Source organism: Clinocottus analis, unplaced genomic scaffold (genome assembly GCF_023055335.1).
Source record: "Clinocottus analis isolate CAN_PGR_092001 unplaced genomic scaffold, fCliAna1.0.p SCAF_15, whole genome shotgun sequence".
In the NCBI taxonomy this organism is placed as follows: domain Eukaryota; kingdom Metazoa; phylum Chordata; class Actinopteri; order Perciformes; family Cottidae; genus Clinocottus; species Clinocottus analis.
Genome location: NW_027175876.1, coordinates 900,001 through 920,630, shown reverse-complemented (window position 1 = coordinate 920,630; position 20,630 = coordinate 900,001). Strand labels below are relative to the sequence as shown.

At 46.0% G+C, this 20,630-nt stretch overlaps 3 protein-coding genes across 3 annotated transcripts in view; 2 read left to right on the top strand and 1 right to left on the bottom strand.

Moving 5' to 3' along the window:
* The window catches only part of atad2b (ATPase family AAA domain containing 2B), a 64,874-nt gene extending 54,892 nt beyond the window's left edge, over positions 1 to 9,982 (bottom strand). Inside the window, exons 1-16 of the mRNA XM_068577543.1 lie at positions 9,796 to 9,982; positions 7,814 to 7,980; positions 7,477 to 7,508; positions 7,190 to 7,337; positions 6,576 to 6,675; positions 6,263 to 6,392; positions 5,959 to 6,102; positions 5,765 to 5,840; positions 5,502 to 5,603; positions 5,287 to 5,398; positions 5,039 to 5,154; positions 4,682 to 4,856; positions 4,139 to 4,227; positions 2,574 to 2,733; positions 688 to 778; positions 236 to 547 (exon numbers count right to left, since the gene is read on the bottom strand). Of these exons, the coding sequence (XP_068433644.1) occupies positions 236 to 547; positions 688 to 778; positions 2,574 to 2,733; positions 4,139 to 4,227; positions 4,682 to 4,856; positions 5,039 to 5,154; positions 5,287 to 5,398; positions 5,502 to 5,603; positions 5,765 to 5,840; positions 5,959 to 6,102; positions 6,263 to 6,392; positions 6,576 to 6,675; positions 7,190 to 7,337; positions 7,477 to 7,508; positions 7,814 to 7,980; positions 9,796 to 9,894 (2,053 nt within the window). The 5' untranslated portion in view covers positions 9,895 to 9,982. The remainder of the gene's footprint in view (positions 1 to 235; positions 548 to 687; positions 779 to 2,573; positions 2,734 to 4,138; positions 4,228 to 4,681; positions 4,857 to 5,038; positions 5,155 to 5,286; positions 5,399 to 5,501; positions 5,604 to 5,764; positions 5,841 to 5,958; positions 6,103 to 6,262; positions 6,393 to 6,575; positions 6,676 to 7,189; positions 7,338 to 7,476; positions 7,509 to 7,813; positions 7,981 to 9,795) is intronic.
* A 2,064-nt stretch (positions 9,983 to 12,046) lies between these two features.
* ubxn2a (UBX domain protein 2A) lies at positions 12,047 to 16,155 on the top strand. The gene is made up of 7 exons (XM_068577143.1): positions 12,047 to 12,131; positions 12,407 to 12,469; positions 12,906 to 13,008; positions 13,828 to 13,937; positions 14,063 to 14,200; positions 14,597 to 14,758; positions 15,393 to 16,155. Exons 2-7 carry the CDS (start codon positions 12,426 to 12,428, stop codon positions 15,574 to 15,576), a joined length of 741 nt encoding a protein of 246 aa, XP_068433244.1. The 5' UTR covers positions 12,047 to 12,131; positions 12,407 to 12,425; the 3' UTR covers positions 15,577 to 16,155.
* A 2,575-nt stretch (positions 16,156 to 18,730) lies between these two features.
* The window catches only part of mfsd2b (MFSD2 lysolipid transporter B, sphingolipid), an 18,851-nt gene continuing 16,951 nt past the window's right edge, over positions 18,731 to 20,630 (top strand). The window contains exons 1-2 of the mRNA XM_068577037.1: positions 18,731 to 18,863; positions 19,544 to 19,955. Coding sequence (XP_068433138.1) covers positions 19,563 to 19,955 — 393 coding nt within the window. The 5' untranslated portion in view covers positions 18,731 to 18,863; positions 19,544 to 19,562. The remainder of the gene's footprint in view (positions 18,864 to 19,543; positions 19,956 to 20,630) is intronic.

Below are 20,630 nucleotides of genomic sequence, written 5' to 3'. Positions count from 1 at the left end.
AGTTATTTGAGAGTGCAAAGCAGAATGACTGGTTATCCAATCTCTGTGCCATCACCTCTGCATTGTCCTGGGGGCGTGTTTCATCACACTTTGGGCTCAGTGTGTGTGTGTCAGGGCGATACAAAGCATTTGGGTAACACTGTGGAGGTGAAGAGGAGCGGCAACAGTGAACGCTATCGAGTGAGACGGGGTGTGGCGAGGGAAGTGAAAGCAAAACGAAGCGACGATTCCTTACCGCGTGCGTTGTCCCCGTCGGTGCACTGGGCGTGGGGGAAGACTCGGAGCAGCGCCTTCAGCACGAAGGAGAAGGAGCTGGCCAGCAGGGGCCGGAGGGCGGGGGAGAGGGCTCGGCCGGGCGGAGCCAGGGCCCTCTGGGAGGCCGGGACGATGGCGGAGATGGCCTTGCTGAAGTCGCCGGGCCCGAGGACGATGGAGGCGACGTCCAGGCTGAGTTTGACGCTGCTGCCGTAGATCTGAGGGTAGCGGCGGCGCAACGCCGCCAAGGCCGTCTCTGTGCAAAGTGCTTTGATGTCAGCACCGCAGTAGCCTGGAAGCACACGCACACACAAACACACACACACACACACACACACACAGGTTAGTTATTGATTTGTTTCAATTGCTAAATATGCGATTTAACAATAGGTGTGGCGTGCAGCTTTTTCTACGGGCGGGCGTCACGCTTACCGACACATTTTTCCGCCAGTTCGTCTACGAATGGCTCGGCCAGTTTGGGGTTCCAGTCCCGCGTGTGAATCTCCAAAATTTGCTTTCTGGCCTTTGTGGTGGACGACAGGAAAAGGAAGAGACAAGAAGAAACACAGAAGAAGAAGAAGAAGAAGAAGAAGAAGAAGAAGAAGAAGAAGAAGAGTCAGATGCGGAGGAGGGAAAAAGACGAAAAAAACAATAAGTAAAACTAGATTCGATGAGTGAAGAAACAACAAAAAAAGCATAATAATTATACTTAGGGCATCATGATGAACATGTTTTACTCAGCCTAAGTACCTAGATCTGACAACGGCAAGAGAAAAATCAAAAAAGGGGAATCAAGAGCGTGAGTTTATCGACAGCGAACATTTCAGCACAATACGCCCATTTCTTCTCATCTCGCCGCCTCCACGGGACTCGCCTTTGATGAGCGGACGTTAAGAAACAAAGCGGTCTTTGCGGGAGAATCGAGGGAAACACTTTACATCATCTTTCATCACATATCTGGGAGAGGAAAAAAGGCACAAATGAGCCCAATTTTACGCAACTCTCCGAGAGAGAGAGAGAGAGAGAGAGAGAGAGAGAGAGAGAGAGAGAGAGAGAGAGAGAGAGAGAGAGAGAGAGAGAGAGAGAGAGAGAGAGAGAGAGAGAGAGAGAGAGAGAGAGAGAGAGAGAGAGCTGAGGTTGAATAAGGATCGCCGTTTGCACACGAGGAGGCATTTTTTTATTTTATATATCTTCGTCGTCTGACTCGATGTCACGCGACCGGCTCTTCTTTAACGCGTATTTGTGCGCTAGTACAGAGAGAGAAAGATAATTAAATAAAAAGAAAACAAAGTGCCCTCAAGTGCAAGATTAAAAGTGTAAAGCGCAGCAATAATTCTCCCCGTAATCATTTTTAATTTTTCCAGAAAACATAAGGAGCAATCTGCTTCGCCGTTTGCTCGCCAGATCAAAAAAACATCCGACGGGGAGGAGAAAGCGTTTGCGGAGACTCTCGAGAGCCGCACGAGTCCGATGGGGTGAAAAACAGCATTTTACTTTCTGCAATACAGAGCCGAACTTTTCTGTTCAGGGTGTTGTTTTGGGTGCTCAACCTGCACGTTGACTAATAATAATAATAGTAATAATAATAATAATAATAATAATAAGCTTTATTTGTATAGCGCCTTTCGCAGACAAGGGTCACAAAGCGCTTTATAATAACCTGTATAAACAATACAGTTAAGAAGTACGTATAAATTAAAATTTTAAAATCTTAATTTTTTTGCGGCGGATAATAACAAAAAAAAAGACAATTTTTTTTGTGTCAGAAACCCCAAAAAAAAAGTCTTAAAAAAAAAGGTAGAATTATGACAACAAAAAGAAAAACATCATTATGACTTTTTTTGTGGTGGCGGATTATGAAAAAAAAAAAAAAAGATTTTCATAATTCTGACTTCCTTTTTTTGGTCATAATCATGACTTTTTTTTGTCATAATTTTTTTTTGTTAGACCAAAAAAAATCATAACCCGTCACCAAAAAAGACATAATTATCACCCAAAATTTTTTTTAATTTTTTCCCATCATAATCCGCAACCAAAAAAAGGCAGAATTATGATCAACAAAAAAAAAAAAAAATCATAATCAAAAATTTTAAATTTTAAAAAAAGTTAAGAGAACTTAAGAGAAGTTGTCGAACAGAAATCTACACCAGGCTTCTGATACTTGTTAAAAGCTACCGCTGTGCACGTCAGACTTCTCCACTTTGCATGCAAAATGGGAAGAAGTAATGCTCATACAGTGGAAACAAACGTGCACACATCTCACTGAAGATCAATGTGCAGCAGAGGAACGAGCAATGAGCGGCATGGACGCGCCTCACCTTCTTGTCGGGCAGGTTGAACAGAAACTCCCGGTCGAAGCGTCCGGGCCTCCTGAGTGCCGGGTCGATAGAGTCAAGTCTGTTTGTAGCACCGATGACCACTACCTCCCCGCGACTGTCCAAGCCGTCCATCAAGGCCAGCAGCGTGGAAACAATAGAACTGGAGAGGAGGGAAGGGGAAGGAGGGGGAAGGGAAGGACACGATGTGAGCACACATTTACAGCCCGAGTACTTTCCGTGAGATCGAGGACAATATTGACGAGCCGGCGGCGAATAAATAAACAAAGATATTATTCCTGCAAATAGAGCGCGAGGCTTCAAACGCGGCACAGCGAGCAAAACAGCTCGGAGGGCGAACGAATCAACGCTTGTGTTTGCGTGTTGACTGGAGCTGCGTGAGCGTATTTACCCCAACCCGGCGGGAAGGGGAGAGCGTTTTATAAAAGCAGGACATGAGCACGTTTTCAAGTTTTGGATAAACTCCGGGTCCAGAATTACATTTCACAGAATATTCTAGTCGGCGACCATTTCCATCAGGATCAACGGCACGCTGTGCCGCGTAATAGGATACTTCCTCACCTGCGGTTCATGCTGAAGGGTCTAAATAACAAGTGGAAACGGATGTGATTCACGATCGCTTTTGCCACGGCAGCTCAAGCTAAGTATTATACACTGGAGCGTCGCTAATGTGAAGCACGCTGAGTCCACATTTCTTAGATTTTCTTTTTACGTACACATTATATATATATATATATATATATATATATATATATATATATATATATATATATATATATATATATATATATATATATATATATATATAAAATCAGAGACGCAGTGCCATGACCAGGGTTCATACACATTCGGACAAATTACCAAATTTCCATGACCGAACATTTTGTGAAATCTCTGTATGGATGAAAAAGTATGGAAGCCCATTTACGACACCCATTGTGGCGGATAATGACCCAAAAAAAAAAGTCATAATAATTAATAGTATTTTTTTTTGTCATGATCCGCCACCAAAGAAATTTATGAATTTTAATGACTTTTTTGTGGCCGATTACGAAAAAAATAGATTGTCATAATTCTGACTTATTTTTGTGGTGGAATTTTTTTCTTCTTTTTTTTAATTATGACGTTTTTTGGTGGCGGATTATGAAAGAAGAAAAAAAAAAAAATCATGACTTTTTTTGTGGCAAATTTTTTTTATTTATAAAATTATGACTGTCGGAAATGGGTTTCAAGAAAAAAGTGAGAAAATAGCTATAATGTATAGTATCTAAATAGTATATTAACTGTAGTATATTAAACAGTATATTAAATGGATTTTATTTTTCAAGGACTTTTCTAGGCCAGGAAATACCCATTTTATGACTTTTCCAGGTTTTCCATGACCCTAAGAACCTTGTCATGACAGTTAGTTCAAAAGTTGAGGGGAAACCTGCGCCACCTATTGGCGAGAAAAGTGACGGCAGCGGTGGTCAAGCTTCAAATGCGCGCGTTGTCACACGTGTAAAAGGGCTGCTATAAAGAAAAGAAAAGAAAAAAATCAGCCTCACCTGTGTATCTGGTCCTGCCTGCTGGAGCGAACGGGAGCCAAACCATCGATCTCGTCAAAGAAGATGATGGACGGCCTCATCAGGTAAGCCTGATGATCAAAAGCACACACACACATGAGAGCACAAAAAAAGACATTACGCTCATTGAAAATGAAGTATATCGACTGGAAAAGTGAAAAAATATGACAATATCAATATTAAGTGCACTTATACAGTGAGTGAAAGCCGTTGTCATATTATTGTCCCATTTTATATATTTTCTTATACGATTAGCATTCATTGCAACGTTTTTTTGTATTCTGTATTGTACTTTTATTTGTAATTCTGAGGACCGAGCACAATACGTTTTGCGTTGTACAAAGTAACTGTTACACCTGTGCGTTTACGACAGTAAAAATACCTTGAATCTTGAACAATATCTCGAGCTGACGCTCCTCTACCTGCAAGCCAGCAGCTTCCTCAGCCTGAGGTCGCTTCAGGTCGAGTGACCTGCAGCTGCGGTTACGAGGACGCTCGGTCCAATTAGCGCCCGGCGTGTCTCACCTGGTCAAAGAGCAGGCGGAGCTGGCGCTCCGATTCCCCGACCCACTTGCTGAGGCAGTCGGCTCCTTTCCGCATGAAGAAGGAAACCTTCCTGTCTCCCTGGCTGCACTCGTTGGCGAGCGCCCGCGCCACCAGGGTCTTTCCCGTCCCGGGAGGGCCGTAGAACAAACACCCTCTGAAAAGAGAAAAAAGGAAACCAGTGTTCATTTGACGACGGCGAAAGAAAGCTTCTTTTTAATATGTCGAAACATGTGGATGAGAGAATGTGGACGGCGCGTCTTGTGCTCGAAACCGAAAGGAGCGACGTCCTCGAAAATAAATGACAGAAACAAAAACAGACTTCTCTGTTCTCCTCACCTGGGAGGCTGAATCTTAAACCTCTCGAAGATCTCGGGATAAAGCAGCGGGAACACGACCATCTCCTTCAGGGACTGAATGTGATTACTGAGGCCGCCCACGTTGTCAAATTTCACCTGAAGGAGGAAAAAAAAGAACAAACACATTTGTAAACCGATGAAAACTCTCCATTCAAATAGTAATTGCCTCATAAAAACCTTCCAAAAATGTCTCTCAAAGCGGTTTTATTCCCCCCGTGTCCCACTCACGGAGCTATCGAGGTTCATGGGATCCACGTCCGCCAAGCTGGCGCCCACTTTCGCCCGATCCCGCAGCACCCCGCTCGCCAGGTCCTCTGAGGCCAGGTTCATGGGCAAACACCTGCGGGGGAGGACAACAGGAGACGGACGAGCGGGTTCAATAGACCCTGATCTCATCTACTTCAAGATGTTTTCAGAGAGGAGGAAAAGAGGCCGGCCTTCACCTGTTCCGCGCTCGGGTCATGCTCTTGCTTTTCCGCCGCTCAAAGCGCTCTTCATCAGAAGACGAGGTGGTGTCGCTGCTGTGAATGGCATGTTTCTTTACTCTGGCGTGGTGAGACAATCTAGGTTCAGTATCACACCATTGCACCGCGCAAAAAAAAACAGCTCAGTTCATTAGGCGAGGTAGTAAAAAGAATTGATTTTAAAAAATAAATAAATCAATAAAAAGGCTGCTTGAGTTACGTCGTAACGCGTTCCCACAAACCTTATATGGCTTCTTCTTGCTGGAGATCTGTGCGTGTCAAAAAGCGAGGGAGGGATCTGTTTTCTGTTCACAGGTTCTGAGAATGCAAAAACGCACAAAGCGCGGCTGGTTATCACAGACCGAGCCTTGAAAGACGGCTTCAAACACGTTTAACCAAACAAAAAATAAACAATAAAAAAGGTATCGGCGGTTACCAATAGGCGGCGCCTCGTATCGCTGCACCGTCTTCCGCTGCCTGAGGTTGTACGGTCTGTCGTTTTCCTCCCCCGCCTCCTCCGCTTCATCCCCTTCGTCGTCTTCGTCCTCCGCGTCCTCCTCCTCTTCCTCCCTGTGCGAATCTGAAAGTGTCACAAGAAATTTCAAACTTTTAAAAAGGTGCGCTTTCAGCATTGATGAATTCAGCTAAAGTGAAGGTGGCTCATTGAGTTTTTATGCTCGCTCTCTCTCTCTCTCTCTCTCTCCACTGATTCACAAGTACAACATTAGCGGGAACCTGACCTTCCGTGCCTTCCTCCTCTTCATCCTCCTGCTCATTTTTGCTCATGACTTTGTGGTGTGTAGGCATGCTGAAAGTACTCCTGCGCATGGATTTCCTGCGCTTCACCCGAGAATACATGTCCATGTTTTCCTGGGAAAGAAAATTTTAAAATAAGAGCTCTGATGACGCCGCCACATTTATTCACACACACACACACACACACACACACACACACACACACACACACACACACACACACACACACACACACACACACACACACACACACACGATCATCCGGCTGTGGTAACTCCTTCTCGCTCCGGCACTCACCTCCTCAGTGTCTCCGGTCCACATGCGAAGCCGCTCCACCTCACGGTTCTGCCTGATGCTGCTGATGTTGTCCATCTCCTGAAGGACAGCCTCAGCAGTGCTACACACACACACACACACACACACACAAAGACCAAAGCTGAATACGAAAAACTGAAGCCGCCTTCACAGAAGACCAACATGCCTAAACAATGCTCGTTTCGGGGAAGTATTTCATCTACAGTGTAGTTTTGAACAGTTCTTCTTATTCTGACTGCACAATACAATATTTGGGAGTTCTTTATGCACAGTGTTTATTGTTTAAGGTTATGCACCACCTGCCAAGACAAATTCCTTGTTCGTGAAACCATACGTGGCCATAAATGGTACCGATTCTCTGTATAAAATACTTAGAAGTAAAGATTGTGCAGGACACACTGCTGGTAGGCTTTTCTGAAGGAAGCGGACCTACTCGACAATTTCATGAAAAATAAAAATTTCAAAGTATAACGGGATCCAATTTAATATGTTCCGAGATGAATAAAGCACCCTCCAAAACAATTTTCTCTTTGTGTCGGTGGAAAAACAATATTGCAGAAGAAAGACGGCGTCAGCAGAGCGACTGGGAGTTTTACCTGTTGACCAGCTGGTCGAACAGCAGGCTCTGATTGAGATGTTCGAATTTGCTCTTCTTCCCCCGGCAGCTCCTCTTCAGCTCCACGTGGCCATTCATGTGCGAGTGCTCTCCACCTCCACTCTGCTCACTCCTGTGACTCATATGAGCTGCAGCATTGACAGAAAACTTCAATTAGAGTCCAAGTTTGACTGTATGCCTCTCAAATGGTGTGTTCAATGAATGGCTTTTTCTTAAAAATAATAAAAAAAATTTTAAAAAGGGACAAATTGAGGAGGATTGCATTACCGTGTCCATTTTGCATGATGCGAGAGGACAACCTAGAAATAGAACAAACCAAAAGTGAAAAAAGGGCTACGCACAGACGACTGGGATTAATCATAATCATGTTGTTTGGGAGCGCACGTTTAAGTTTGTCCTTTAACCTGATTACAAACACATGACATGAAATCTGACTCAGCCATTGACAACAAAGTCTTGCTTATTCAAACCTTCTGTACATGGCTTTGTCTGAAACTAATTGTGAGTTCTGCAATGTGGAAAAGAACATGCGCTATCCTGTTACAAAAATCGTACGCCATCATTTAGGGGGTTTCTCGTGATTGGTTGACGGCCAGCGGCTGACCTGGTGCGGTAGGTGGGAATCTCCCAGCTGACCCTCTGACCCTTAGTCTGCGGGGACGGGGAGGTGTCGCTGGAGCTCGGCTCGGAGGCGATCTGCCGCCGCGTCCGCTTGGACGGCGGAGGCAACCGCGGGCTGCTGGGACTGCTCACATCACTACTGGGCTCCTTCTGTTGGAAAAAAAAAAACGAGGATGGCACCGGTTTCAAAGAGAAAATAATGACAGAACAAGCGAGCAATAGGATAAAGGAGGAGGATGCCCCGTCACGTATACTGTGACAGCTCGTCACAATTACTCTGCATAAAACATTCATCTCGAGTCAATCCCCGTGTGAAGCCAGAATAGTATATTCAAATAACAGGCAAGCATTAACAAATTGATCAAGCAACGAATCAAATCCATGTCAACGTAAAAGACGCAAAGCGAGAGCTTCAAAGGGAAAACAGCACGAGGACGACAGCGATGAGAAGCCTCGCAACAAACTACTCGATGTGTTTCCCCCCCTTGAATCACAACAGAGCGCCATCCAGACGTTCGCCCTTGATCTTCGCGCCCTTCACAGCTTTACTTCCCCGCTGATACGAGAGCAATATCTCACTGTTGTCAGAGGAAACCGTCTGCGACGCCCGCGGAGACGGGCCTGTCCGTCTGTCTGACAGACCGGCGAGATGGAGATAGACGCAGTCGTGCATGTTGCATACAACAGCGGGCAAACAAAATGCACAGCTGTGGCCCCCTCCGACAGGGTGCACCTTGAAGTCGTGCCTCATTCACAAACATTGTCACACAACGATGGGCAAAAACTGCAAGACAGAGGGAAATTTGGTGGGCGAATGGTCGAGCATCAAGTGGAAAACAATCAGTGTTATTGTGGGGGTACATAACAGTATGAAAGTGTTATATGTGCATCACTCTCTAGCATGTTAATCAGATCAAGTGTCATCCATCAATGCAACCAGCAGTCAGGGGGGGAACTTCACATTTTCTTGAAGCTGCAGTTCAAACAAACAACCAATTTAAACTCAAGCACGTCCCTATTGATCATCTATACTTCATCTGATTGGGGGTGGGCTTGGCCTGTGTTAAGTGCCATAATCATCTTAAAGCAATGGCGTGACACGGGACCTCTTGGCACCTCGCATAATCTCAGTGTTCACATGTCGAGACAAAGGCTGTCATGCTGCCTGGAGGTCACGAGACCAAAGTGAAAACATTTGGAATAAGTACCAGAAGAAGAAAAAATTACAAAAAATTAGCACTCGGTGTAACGTCAAATCAATGCATTTAAAAACACTTTTTTGTTGTTATAAAAAGCATGATGTATCCGGGTCCTTGTGGGCATTCACAACAGAAAGTTCACCGAGTTCAGACTTGCTAAAAATACGGGACTTGAGCCCGTCAACTGTTGTGAACCCGGGACTCCCTTCCCCCCACCGTCGAGCTAGCTGCAGCCTGCAGACAGCTAGCTTAACTTCCAAGCTTTATTCTCTCCACATTTTTAGGGGGTGTTAATATTAAAAACAACACCGATACGTCCGAGTGGGGACGGGGGACGTGAACGAAGACGAAACCCTCGACGGCTGTCTTTATTTAAAGATGATTTGTGGAGGAAATAACGGTGCGAACAAGTCAGTCGGCTGAAATTGAACCAAACACAAAGGGAACCCAACTTGGAGCTAGCTAGCTAGCTAGGGAAGCTAACACCGCTAGCTTTGTAAATTATGACAAGCCTTTCCACAAAAACATTAAAAAACGCACGCGACTCAATGCCATTCCCGTGTCCCTTATCGTGAGTCCCGCGTGACCCGGTGGGTGTCAAAATGTGTCAACGTTTTACCTCGTAAACTGCACGTTTGCATGTTTTGGAGCACCTTGAGGCCGGCTAGCGGAAGCTAACTAGCTTGTTAGCTAGCTAGCTAGCTAGCTCGCCGGTGCAGGGGGGAAAAAAAGAAAAGGGGGAAGAAGAAGGAAAACCCCGGCTTACATGTTCCTCGGAGTTTCGCTCGGTTCTGGACGACGACCTCGTCCTCGAGGAGATGAAGGGGCCGCTCCTCGGCCGCGAGCTCTTCCTCGTGTTCACCATGTTTTGTTTTCCTTTCGCCTGCCCTCACTGGATCTCCTTAGCCGGCTCCAAAGACTGCCTCAGTGAGCGCAGCATCGAGGCGCCATTTCTCTCTCTCTCTCCTCTCTTCCTATGTCTCTCTCTCTCTCTCTCTCTCGCTCTCTCTCTCTCTCTCTCTCTCTCTCTCTCTCTCTCTCTCTCTCTCTCTCTCTCTCTCTCTCTGTGTCTCAAGTCGAGATATGTTTGTCAGGTGCATTCATTGTTTTGCTGACTGCACTACTGCACACACACACACACAATTAAAAAAAACACAAGTAGCCTAGTTATCATATAGATACTATACCAATATCACAATTGCCATAATAATCAATATAATCAATGGTGTTATTTGCAGGAGGAATATTTCTGCTGATAGTTCCATAAAGTATCATGAAAGTCTACTAAGTATACAACTATTTATGTATAATAATAATTAAAAGTATACATGCAATGTTTGTGGATTTGAGAACATGGTGTACCCTTCAGACGAGCTGCAGTGGGACGGGGTGGGAGCTGGCACTGAGGACAGATGGGAGTGGGCCGCCTGCAAGTTTATTGGAGGAAAAAAAGTTCTTCTTCACTCGAGAGAACATTACGTACGAAAGAATTGCTCAAACTTGCCACAAAAATTTGGAGGAAGTTGATGTCAGAAAGGACGCGATCAAAAGCTGGAGTTGGAGTCAAGCGCTCCAGAACTTTGCAGATGGGTAATAACATGTATTAAATATATGTTTTGCAAGATGAAACAAAAGCTTTTTGGAGTTATTTACGGTAACCTCGATGCATGTAGTCAAAGAGTCTGAAAGCTCTTCATCAAACCATTCCTATAGGAAGTAAACATAATATTTAACTGTATAGTTTTGCTAATAACCTCCAGTGATCCTCTTGAGAAGCCCTGTGGGATCCCTTGACCCCACTTTGGGATCACGGCTGGAACACAAACCTGTGTGTGTGTGCACTTGTGTGTATGTGTGAGTGTGTGTTTTGCCACTTCTATTTCTGGCTTGACTGGAAATGCAGCATTGATATCCATCTGTTTTGTGTTTTTGGGCTCAAGTCATGCCATTTAAACATTGTTGTGTGCAGTGAGCTCCAGAGGACAGAAACTACACACACACACACACACACACACACACACACACACACACACACACACACACACACACACACACAAGATTAAAGACCTTGAAAACAGCCCATGTGTGTGTGAATATACCTTGAATTTGCAGCCAAATAAAGGATTTATTGAGCCTTTTGATTACATTGTGAATCATGCATGCTGAAAGTGAATCAGCCACATATTCAGTTAATAATTAATTAATTAATTGACTCCGACTGATAATACTGTAGTCCAGTCCATAACCACACGTGTGTTAACGGTGTCTATACTCCTGCTGGTCAGTAGGGGGCAGCGTCCCTCAATGGAAACCCTTCAAAGTGAAAACATTGTCGAAAAAAGTGGAGACTCAAATTTATATTGAACGTAAAATAATAATCCACCTGCATGAAGAGATTAAGTGATAATAAATGTAAGCAAACTATAGCAGCCCAGTGTTCAGTGTCCAGTGGAGGGACAGATGATGAGTGTGTGAACAGTGTGTAAAGGGATAACATAGAAATAATAGAGTGTTGACTTTGACATTTATAAACAAGGATTATATTATATAGTGTCCAGATGTGGGCTGGTCTTATATCTCTCGCAGATGCACTATTTAATAGAAAGATTAGAGGAAATGACTGCAGTAATTCATGATGATATCATAACACTTTAATTATTGTCATTACGTGATATGTGACATGATATGAAGGCTGGAAACTGTAGTGAAGAGAATCAACTGGGACATCACAGCTGGAGACAGACAGACAGATACACAGATAGACAGATAGATAGATAGACAGACAAATAGATAGATAGATAGATAGATAGATAGATAGATAGATAGATAGATAGATAGATAGATAGATAGATAGATAAATAGATAAATAGATAGATAGATAGAAACTAGTGGTGTTTCCATGTAATCCTGTATCATCATCCTCCATCTGTTTCTCTTGCAGGCGCATGTGCTGAGCTCAGCAGCCCAGTTCTGTTTTACGACAGCAGCAGAGTCCTCTTTACTTTACGGCACCTCGCGTCACGCGCACCGCTCAGCAGAGGAGCCGCTGCAGATGTGTGTCGCCCCGGGGGATTAACCGACGGACCGCGGACTAGTAAACCAGTACGTGACCTCAACCTTAATCCCACTGTGTGTTTATAGTCCGTGTTTACGATTCGCGGGGCCGCGCGCCTCCTGTGCGCGTCCACGCCCACTTTACCTAACGATCAATAACGCGTGTTTCATCGATATTATGGATAGAGATAACGCGTGAAAACATGAGCACGACACCCCGTTAAAGCTGATTTAAATGGTTCCCTCGTTGTGTATTAAAGGTGCGGTTTTTAAAGCGGCCATAATGGCCTCGTTGTGGCGTTTTGATGTGCTCATTTTCTCAGATGGAAAACACACAACGTCATGAAAGAGATTGACACTGTGGGGGGAGAGGAAGATGACAACTGGTGAGTCACAAGAAATCATTTTGTTCCCCTTTAAAATACATCATAACCTTTCTTTATTGCCAATTAGCTATCTCAGTATTGGCCAATCCATTCGTCTATGTTGTATTATTTTGTGTTTTTATGCCTTTTAATTGAATTTTCTTGTTACAATTCAATCAATTTTAAGTCACAGCACGTTGTTCTTTTATATTACTCTTATACAAATGTTCCCTAAAGAAAATAATATCAATGCAACTCAATTATTTTATAGGTCAGGTTTGTGTCATGTGTGACGCATCGAGAATGAGAACTCAGTTTGTTTGGTGAAGGAGCACAAACCTGCAACTATGATGTTATTAATGTATAATAAACACCTGCGACTGCAGAGAGTTCAGCGAGATCGCGTCTATAATGAGGGAATTAATTGCACGATTTTCTTGTTTCTTTTGCTTGCCAGCGAGGAGAACGGAGAGGAGGCTCCCATGAGGCGCAGCTTCTCGGTGGAAGACCTCCTGGATGAGGTGGAGAAGATCTGCTACGACGCCTCGGGGTCGTCCAAGGTCAGCGACTCATTCACGCCACCAAATCTACTCCACATGCAGGGAAGCTTCGACATGCAGAGAAACAACTTCCACATGCAGGGAAACAACTTCCACATGCAGAGAAACAACTTCCACATGCAGAGAAGCAACTTCCACATGCAGAGAAACTTCCACATGCAGAGAAGCAACTTCCACATGCAGAGAAACAACTTCCACATGCAGGGAAACTTCCACATGCAGAGAAACAACTTCCACATGCAGGGAAACTTCCACATATCTTTTAATAAAAGTTAAACACCTACACACTGAAATGAAGTCATATATTTATATTAAGAGACTTATTTTTTCATATTACAAGTTTTTCTTGAGCATGTATGTTTAACAATGCAAAGTAGGCATCGTATTATTGGATATCTGCTCATTTGAATCCATTTCCTGATCATAAATTCAAACATTAGATGAATCCATGCAGGTTCAAAATTCGTATTTTGTTTTGTTAACGTATTAGAGTCGAAGGTTTCTCAAGCCGCAATTGAGAATATCTTTTTGTATCGCTCCATAAAATCAAAGAATACTGTGAACAGCCATTAAAAAATACAAAAAAAAATCTAATTTTGGCATGTTTCTAATGATAAAATACTCTGCACATGCGGCAAACGATGCATCTCAGGCGCAATAGCCTTTGAGGGATTTATATCTTGTATTTGGGGGGATTTATTCCATGTTTTTGGGGGGATTTATTCCATGTTTTGTTCTTGATTCGTACCTCGTGACCTGGGATAAAAGGGTCCCCACATCAGAGACTTTCGGGGTTCATTCGTGCCGCCTTGGTTCCAGGTGGAGATGGTGGTGAGGCTGTGGAAGGACGGCTTCACCGTGAACGATCAGGAGTTTCGCAGCTACTCCGTCCCAGAGAATCAAGACTTCCTGGACTCCATCAAGAGGGGGTGCGTGAACATGACCGAGACGGAGTTTCCCACAAACCCGTCGCCACATAACATGCTGTCGATAAAGCGTAGCGCTCACTTGTGACGTGGAGCAATCCCAACGAGAGTCTTTCCTCTTCCCCCAGGGAGCTTCCGAAGGAGTGGGAGAGCAGAGCGGAGGAGGAGGAGCTGGAGGTCAGCGTGGAGGACCTGACGGAGGAAAACTACATTCCCCGGAAAAAGGCCTTCCACCCCTTCAGCGGGCGAGGGTACCGACTCGGCAGGTAGGAAGGAAGGAGCTCGCGGCTGTGATGATACACATTTTAGATCATTATACAGTGTTGCAACACAATTTTACCTTCCAAAATTGAACAATTTAGCATGTCAAAAAATCTAAATATTCAATAACGCACATTAGATGCTATACCACTTTGTACCACTAGGTGTCCTTCTAAATCCACATAACACCCACGAGCCTGCAGACCTGCTGAACTCAGAGAGCTTCCACATTTTCACAACATCCCCGTATGAATACTGGTCCAGAGAGTCACGAAATATATATTTTTTGTGTTTGTCGGCCAACACAAACACGCAATGCATGTGCTTGTTTGTGCGTCTCACTAACCCGCCCCCCCCCTCATTGATGTTGTTGTTTGCTCCCGTCCCCTGCGTCCACACAGCGTAGCGCCCAGAGTCGTGGCCAGGTCACCATCTGTGCACGAGGACGGAGAATCTCCTCCGATTCCCATGGTAACACTGGACCACGCCCTTCCCGTCACCTCCCTGCAGATCTGGTTGGCCGACGGCAGGAGATTGGTGCAGAGGTTCAACCTATCGCATCGGTGTGTATCGCAAAAGCCCCCCGGCCCCCAAAAAACGCACCTCTGAGCTTGACGTCCTTTAATAGTATCGACATATTTAAGACCGGTTTAGTATTCTGCACGATGGCGACCTCCACGCTTTGCAAATCCCATAATCTGAAGCGTCGCAGGAGAAAAGAAGTAGTTCAGAGGGGGGATGACATAAGATTTTTTTTTTGTTTGTACGAGCTTGGGGGCTGGGATTGTTTGAGGATTACGTCATGCTTCGTACATGGTACATGTTCTATATCCCCCCTCCTGCCACAGTGCATGAGGTTGCTGCAGGAAAACATAATCTGAGATGTAGCAACGGAGTGGATCTATAAAATCCCCAGAGAGGGATTGCGTAACTGGGATGCAGCGTTTATATAACTGGGTTAGCCGAAGGATAAGGAAAGGGCTGAACCCCTCCAACCTCCGGCGCGTGTGTGTAGGGCTGACATAAGACCGCTCGCATACGGTGGGCCCTGATTAATAATGGATGCTTTTTACGAGTACAGAGAGATGTCACGAGAGAGAGAGAGAGAGAGAGAGAGAGTCGGTGCTTTGCTACTGAGGAACACTTCTGCCTTTTTCTCTGTTACATACGTCCCGATCTTTCCCCTCCACCTCGCAGCGTCGCCGATGTTCAGGACTTCGTGGCGCGCTGCCAGAGGAGCTGCCCGCCGTTCGTCCTCACGACGTCGGTGCCTTTCCGCGAGCTCAGCGGCGGAGAGTTGAGTCTGGAGGAGGCCGACTTGGCCAACGCCGTCATCGTCCAGAGACCGCTGGACACGCAGGCCCCGTTTGGACACTCCTGACTATGAAAAAGCCCCAAAACGAAAACACACACACACACACACACACACACACACACACACACACCCTCTCCTCTTCACTGACACCTCACTAAGACCCTGATTGCAGTCTCAAGAGTGTTTGTCGTCGGTCTTCTTCCTGCTGACAAAAACAACAAACTCCAGAAAGGGAGTGAAGTGTTCATCTGTTGGCATGTTACCTTCCCTCCTTCCCTCCTTCACTCCTTCACTCCTTCACTCCTTTCCTCCTTCCCTCACACACAAATGCTTAATACCTTCACCGTCACCAGCACCAACTCTCTCTAAAGTCTTCCCAAACTGTGATCACCAGTTTTTCTGCACTACTTAGAGTAAACAAATAAATATATAAGAGCTAATATTTTAACGTATAATATATATATATAGTTTATATTTAATAAACAGATGTATTGTTTGAACATTAATGTCATTTAAAAAGACAAAACATGACAGCTTGTTACTGTTATTTGTGTTTGCTTTCGTTCATAATTCAGAATAATGTTTTATTTGACTGCATCCTCTCTCATACATCACATATCAAGGAACAATAAAAGTCCTCAAACACCTGCAAGTTTTTTTTTTACTAAAAAGGTATATCGTCAAAGCCTTTTAAGCATTAAAAAATAATTCATTTATCATTTGCTGCCCAGGTGTGAAAGACTGTCGACAAAAATATTCCATAATCGCGACATATCGTGCTGTCATCTGTGCTGTCGCTGCAGATTTAACAGAGCATTTAGATTCATGGAGGGAGGGGGGAGGGAAGGAGGGAGAGAGGGAGGGGGGAGGGAAGGAGGGAGAGAGGGTGGGGGCGGGGGGGCACTGATGTCAAATAAGTCCAAACTGCAGGAGCGCTGCCTCGACACTGACACACACAGTGTGTGTGTGTCGTGCATCTGCTGCTGTGACGGTGAAACAACAGCAATGGGTTAACAAATCTCCCTCCGATGGGGGTCGAGTGAAGTTGAATCCTCTCTCTTCCACCTGACCGAGGCGTGTTTGTGTTGTCTTGGCACACGCGTGTGTGCTTTTCACACCGGGCGCGCACACGCCTCCCCTCCCCTCGCCTCCCTCGTCTCCGTCTCCACGCTTCCTGCCCCGCGGGCCTCGGGGAAGGAGGCGAAGCGCCATTATCCATCTTCAATATTTAAAGCGAGCGCCGAGGGAGGGGGGGGGGGGGGTGCCCGAAAAACACAGAAGAGGGTTTCGTGTCGGCTGCAGGACGAAGAGACGACGGCCTCAAGGTCACGGAGGGGAGGAAGACGACCTCAGCGGTGTAATCCCTCCTCTGAAGAGTCACATCTTAGGCTTTCTGCAGGCTGTGGGCATCGCTGGAGGGGGTCTGGCTAAAGAGTGGAAGAGAGCACATTTCCTTTCTGCTACATATTTAATAAGGCTAAGCATGCAGGGAATCACTTTCCCTTTAACTCGCGCATTTCCTTTTTTTTCAGAGGGACTCTTTGACGTTTTCATTTTGCACATTCCTCTTCACGCATTGTCAGAAACATACCTCGCCTCTAATGCAGGTCACATGCCGGACGCTCACCGCTGTCCGTGGTTGTATAGAAGTCTATGCTTCATGTGTTAAAGCTGCATTCTCTCTCCTGACCACCAGGGGGCGACTCCTCTGGTTGTATAGAAGTCTATGCTTCATGTGTTAAAGCTGCATTGTCTCTCCTGACCACCGGGGGGCGACTCCTCTGGTTGTATAGAAGTCTATATCGATAACTCTACCTCTCTCTTGATGTATTGAAAGGCACTCATTATGTCATAAGTGATAGATCTTTTCACGTTTACTGGTGATGAGGAAGACATCTTAATCTGTGAGTCAGATGCATAATGTGTGTCAGTGGAGGGAGCATGAAGAAAATGCAACGCCCGTTTGAATAAAATAACCCCGATGATGTCATCAGGGATCTGCAAAGTTACATTATTTTAAGCCTGCGTGTGGTTTGAGAGACGTGGTCAACACAATGAATGATGAATGATGTGGTTTCAGAGTTTCTGTGACAAACAGGGACTCCGGGGCGAGTTGGTAAACCACTTCACCTTACAAGCCAGATAGAAGGACACGCTGACACAAGTCAATCACAATAACTCCCAGAGGTTTCTATTCTCCTCTCTGGTATGAAAATGTTCAGGCTGCAGCGTTCGACTCAATAAGCCATTCTCCTTCAGGCCATAGCCGGTATGTAAGAAGGTCCGCGTTCACCGCCAGGCACCCACTGATGTGTGGACGGGCGTTTTGAAGCTCAGAGTTTGGCATTCAGCCCGCCGCCATCTTGGTTTTTGTGCAACCAGACGTGACAGGAACAGGTGGAGCTAACTACAACAATGTCTTGTAGGTTATAGGGTTAACTTTCATGCCTTCTTTAGACTTCTATACAACCAGAGGAGTCTCCCCCTGGTGGTCAGTAGAGAGAATGCAGCTTTAACACATGAATCATAGACTTCTATACAACCAGAGGAGTCACCCCCTGGTGGTTAATCAAAAGAATACAAGTTTAAGACACTTCCGCATTGGCTTAACCTTTCAGAACCCGGAGTTGGAATGATGAGGATGATGAATGACTATATGATGATGATGATGATGATGCAGGCTGGAAACTATAGTCATGCTTGAGCGCGTCCCAGTTCAGTGGTTTTCACACACACACCTTTCCGGCTCCCTGTTCTGAAGAACCGCCAGTAAATTCCTCTAGAAACCAAACAGGATTCCTGGTGTGGGCGTAAACAGGATCCTCTCTAAGTCTCACAGATGTGTGTGAGACCTCTGTGAGTGTGAGTAAACACATACATCACCAAGCGGGGATGCTTTTGACACCTAATGTGATGATAAATAATAAAAAGAACCAATAATGATGCTCATGTTACACTCTGTCAAGTGCAGATTGTCGAGCGCATGCTTCAAACACGTCACGCTTTTGTCACTAAACACACAATGCTGTCTGTTATGGTCCCTTTGAGGCGCGTTTTCCATCCAAAACACGCACACACACTCGTGTCAAACGCCATAATCTCATCACAGATGCACGCGCACGCACGCACAGCCTATATACACATGCATGCGAGCCGCTGCCTGCCGTGCACCGTGACGGCCGCAGCGCGGCGCCGCTGCGTCACTGCAGCCTGCAGAGTAAAAGGCGCAGACGGGGCTCCATCCTCCGCAGTCTCCTTCTCATCCGGCCCACCGAGCGAGCAGACCGGCGCACAACTCACTGACCGCAGCCGCGGACTGCAGCGGCATCTTTTATTTCCTCCATCAACAAGAGGTAGGACCGAAAATATGTTTTCCTCCTTTTTAAAAAAAAAAAAAAAAAAAAGAGAAGAAGAAGAAGAAGCAAGGTGCTTATCAGTGGTTGTTCATGGATGTGCTCACAGGAATAGTAGGGCTAGACTCACGCACTCTTGCACGGGACACCGCCGCTGCTGCGCGCGCCCTGTTTGCGCCCTGAAGCCAACGGTCACGCGCAAACACCGCAGATGATGTTGACCCGGATGACATCTGACTTTTATGTGATATTTATTTGGAAAAGGTTGCTTAGTTTTGAGCGCCTGAGTGTGCGTGCATGTGTGTGTGTCTGTGTGTGTGTTTGTGTGTGCGTGGTGTCTTGTTACATTCTCCTGCATCTGTATTCAACTCTGTTGTGCATTGTCCCATGTGTGTGTTTTGTGCGTGCATCCAAAAGTCTTTGTGTGTCTGCATTGCGAGGCTGCATTATTGTCCTAGTATGTTGCAGCTATACATGCCTGTCATTGAGTTTTTGTGCTTTTTTGTTTTTGCATATGTCTCTCTGTGTGTGTGTGTGTGTGTGTGTGTGTGTGTGTGTGTGTGTGTGTGTGTGTGTGTGTGTGTGTGTGTGTGTGTGTGTGTGTGTGTGTGTGTGTGGCACCGCCGCCCGTCTGACTCTGCCCTTCCCTTTCCTCTCTCCCTCCTCTGGCCTCATTCCAGCGCGTCAACCAGCATGTGAATGGCGGCAGAAAGCGGCCGAGTTGTCACGGAGGAGGAGGAGAAGGAGGAGGAGGAAGAGGAGGAGAAGGAGGAGGAGCAGGACGAGGAGAAGGAGGAGCAGGAGCGGGAGGAGCCCGCGGCCTCCGCAGCCGAGGCGCGCTTGCCCCGCGCGCACACCCGCAGCCAGAGCCACATCCAGTTCCAGCCCCAGACGCGCGGCGCGCAGTGGCAGCAGCCTCCTCGCGCTCTCGCTCACACGAGGAGTCACAGCCACACGCACTTCGGCAGCAGCGGCGCGCACACGTACGGCTGCCGCCTCACGCACAGCCTCTCCGCCATGGCGAAGGGGGAGAAGCTGCAGGGAGGGAGAAGCAGCAAGAGCCCCGAGCTGCTGCCCAAGAGCCCGCAGCAGGTAGGACCACCTGGAGGGGCTGCTGCTGCTGCTGCTGCTTCTTCTTCTTCTTCTTCTTCTTCTTCTTCTTCTTCTTCTTCTTCTTCTTCTTCTCCTTCTTCTTCTTCTCCTTCACCTTCTTCTTGTTTCCATCCTCATGGTGTTTGCAGCTGCTCTGTCTTCCCCTGATTGGATAAAAAAGAGAGAGAGAGCAAAACAAAAGAGAAGAAGTGAATCTCTCTCGTCCCGCTTGTCAGTTTGTTTTTAATCAGCCTCATTGTTTCCTGTATGTTCTGGAAGTTGATTTGTTTTCACACACGACTGATGGGATCACGACCTTCCTTCCTTTAGTGTTTCTAATCAGTGGATTTAAAGACAAGAAGGAAGGAAGCGAGGAAAGGAAAGGACTTACTCAAGTTAAGCAAACACCAGAAGTCCAGGTCGACTTTTTCCCTTTGAGTGCCAGAAGGTGACAAGTGTGCGATGAGAGTGAAACCTTTGAATGGAAGTGAGCCGTGAAGACGTAGAGACGAGCCTCGAGGCCGTAAAGGTCGATACCACACGATGACAGATGCAGAACAGCTGTTTTTATTAATGCAATATCGTGGAAGTTAGTCACTCGTTGCATCACTGGAAAGCTCCGTCTAATCTGCTGCGTTAGTGGAGTTATGGATTTAGACAGCTGAGATCACGAAA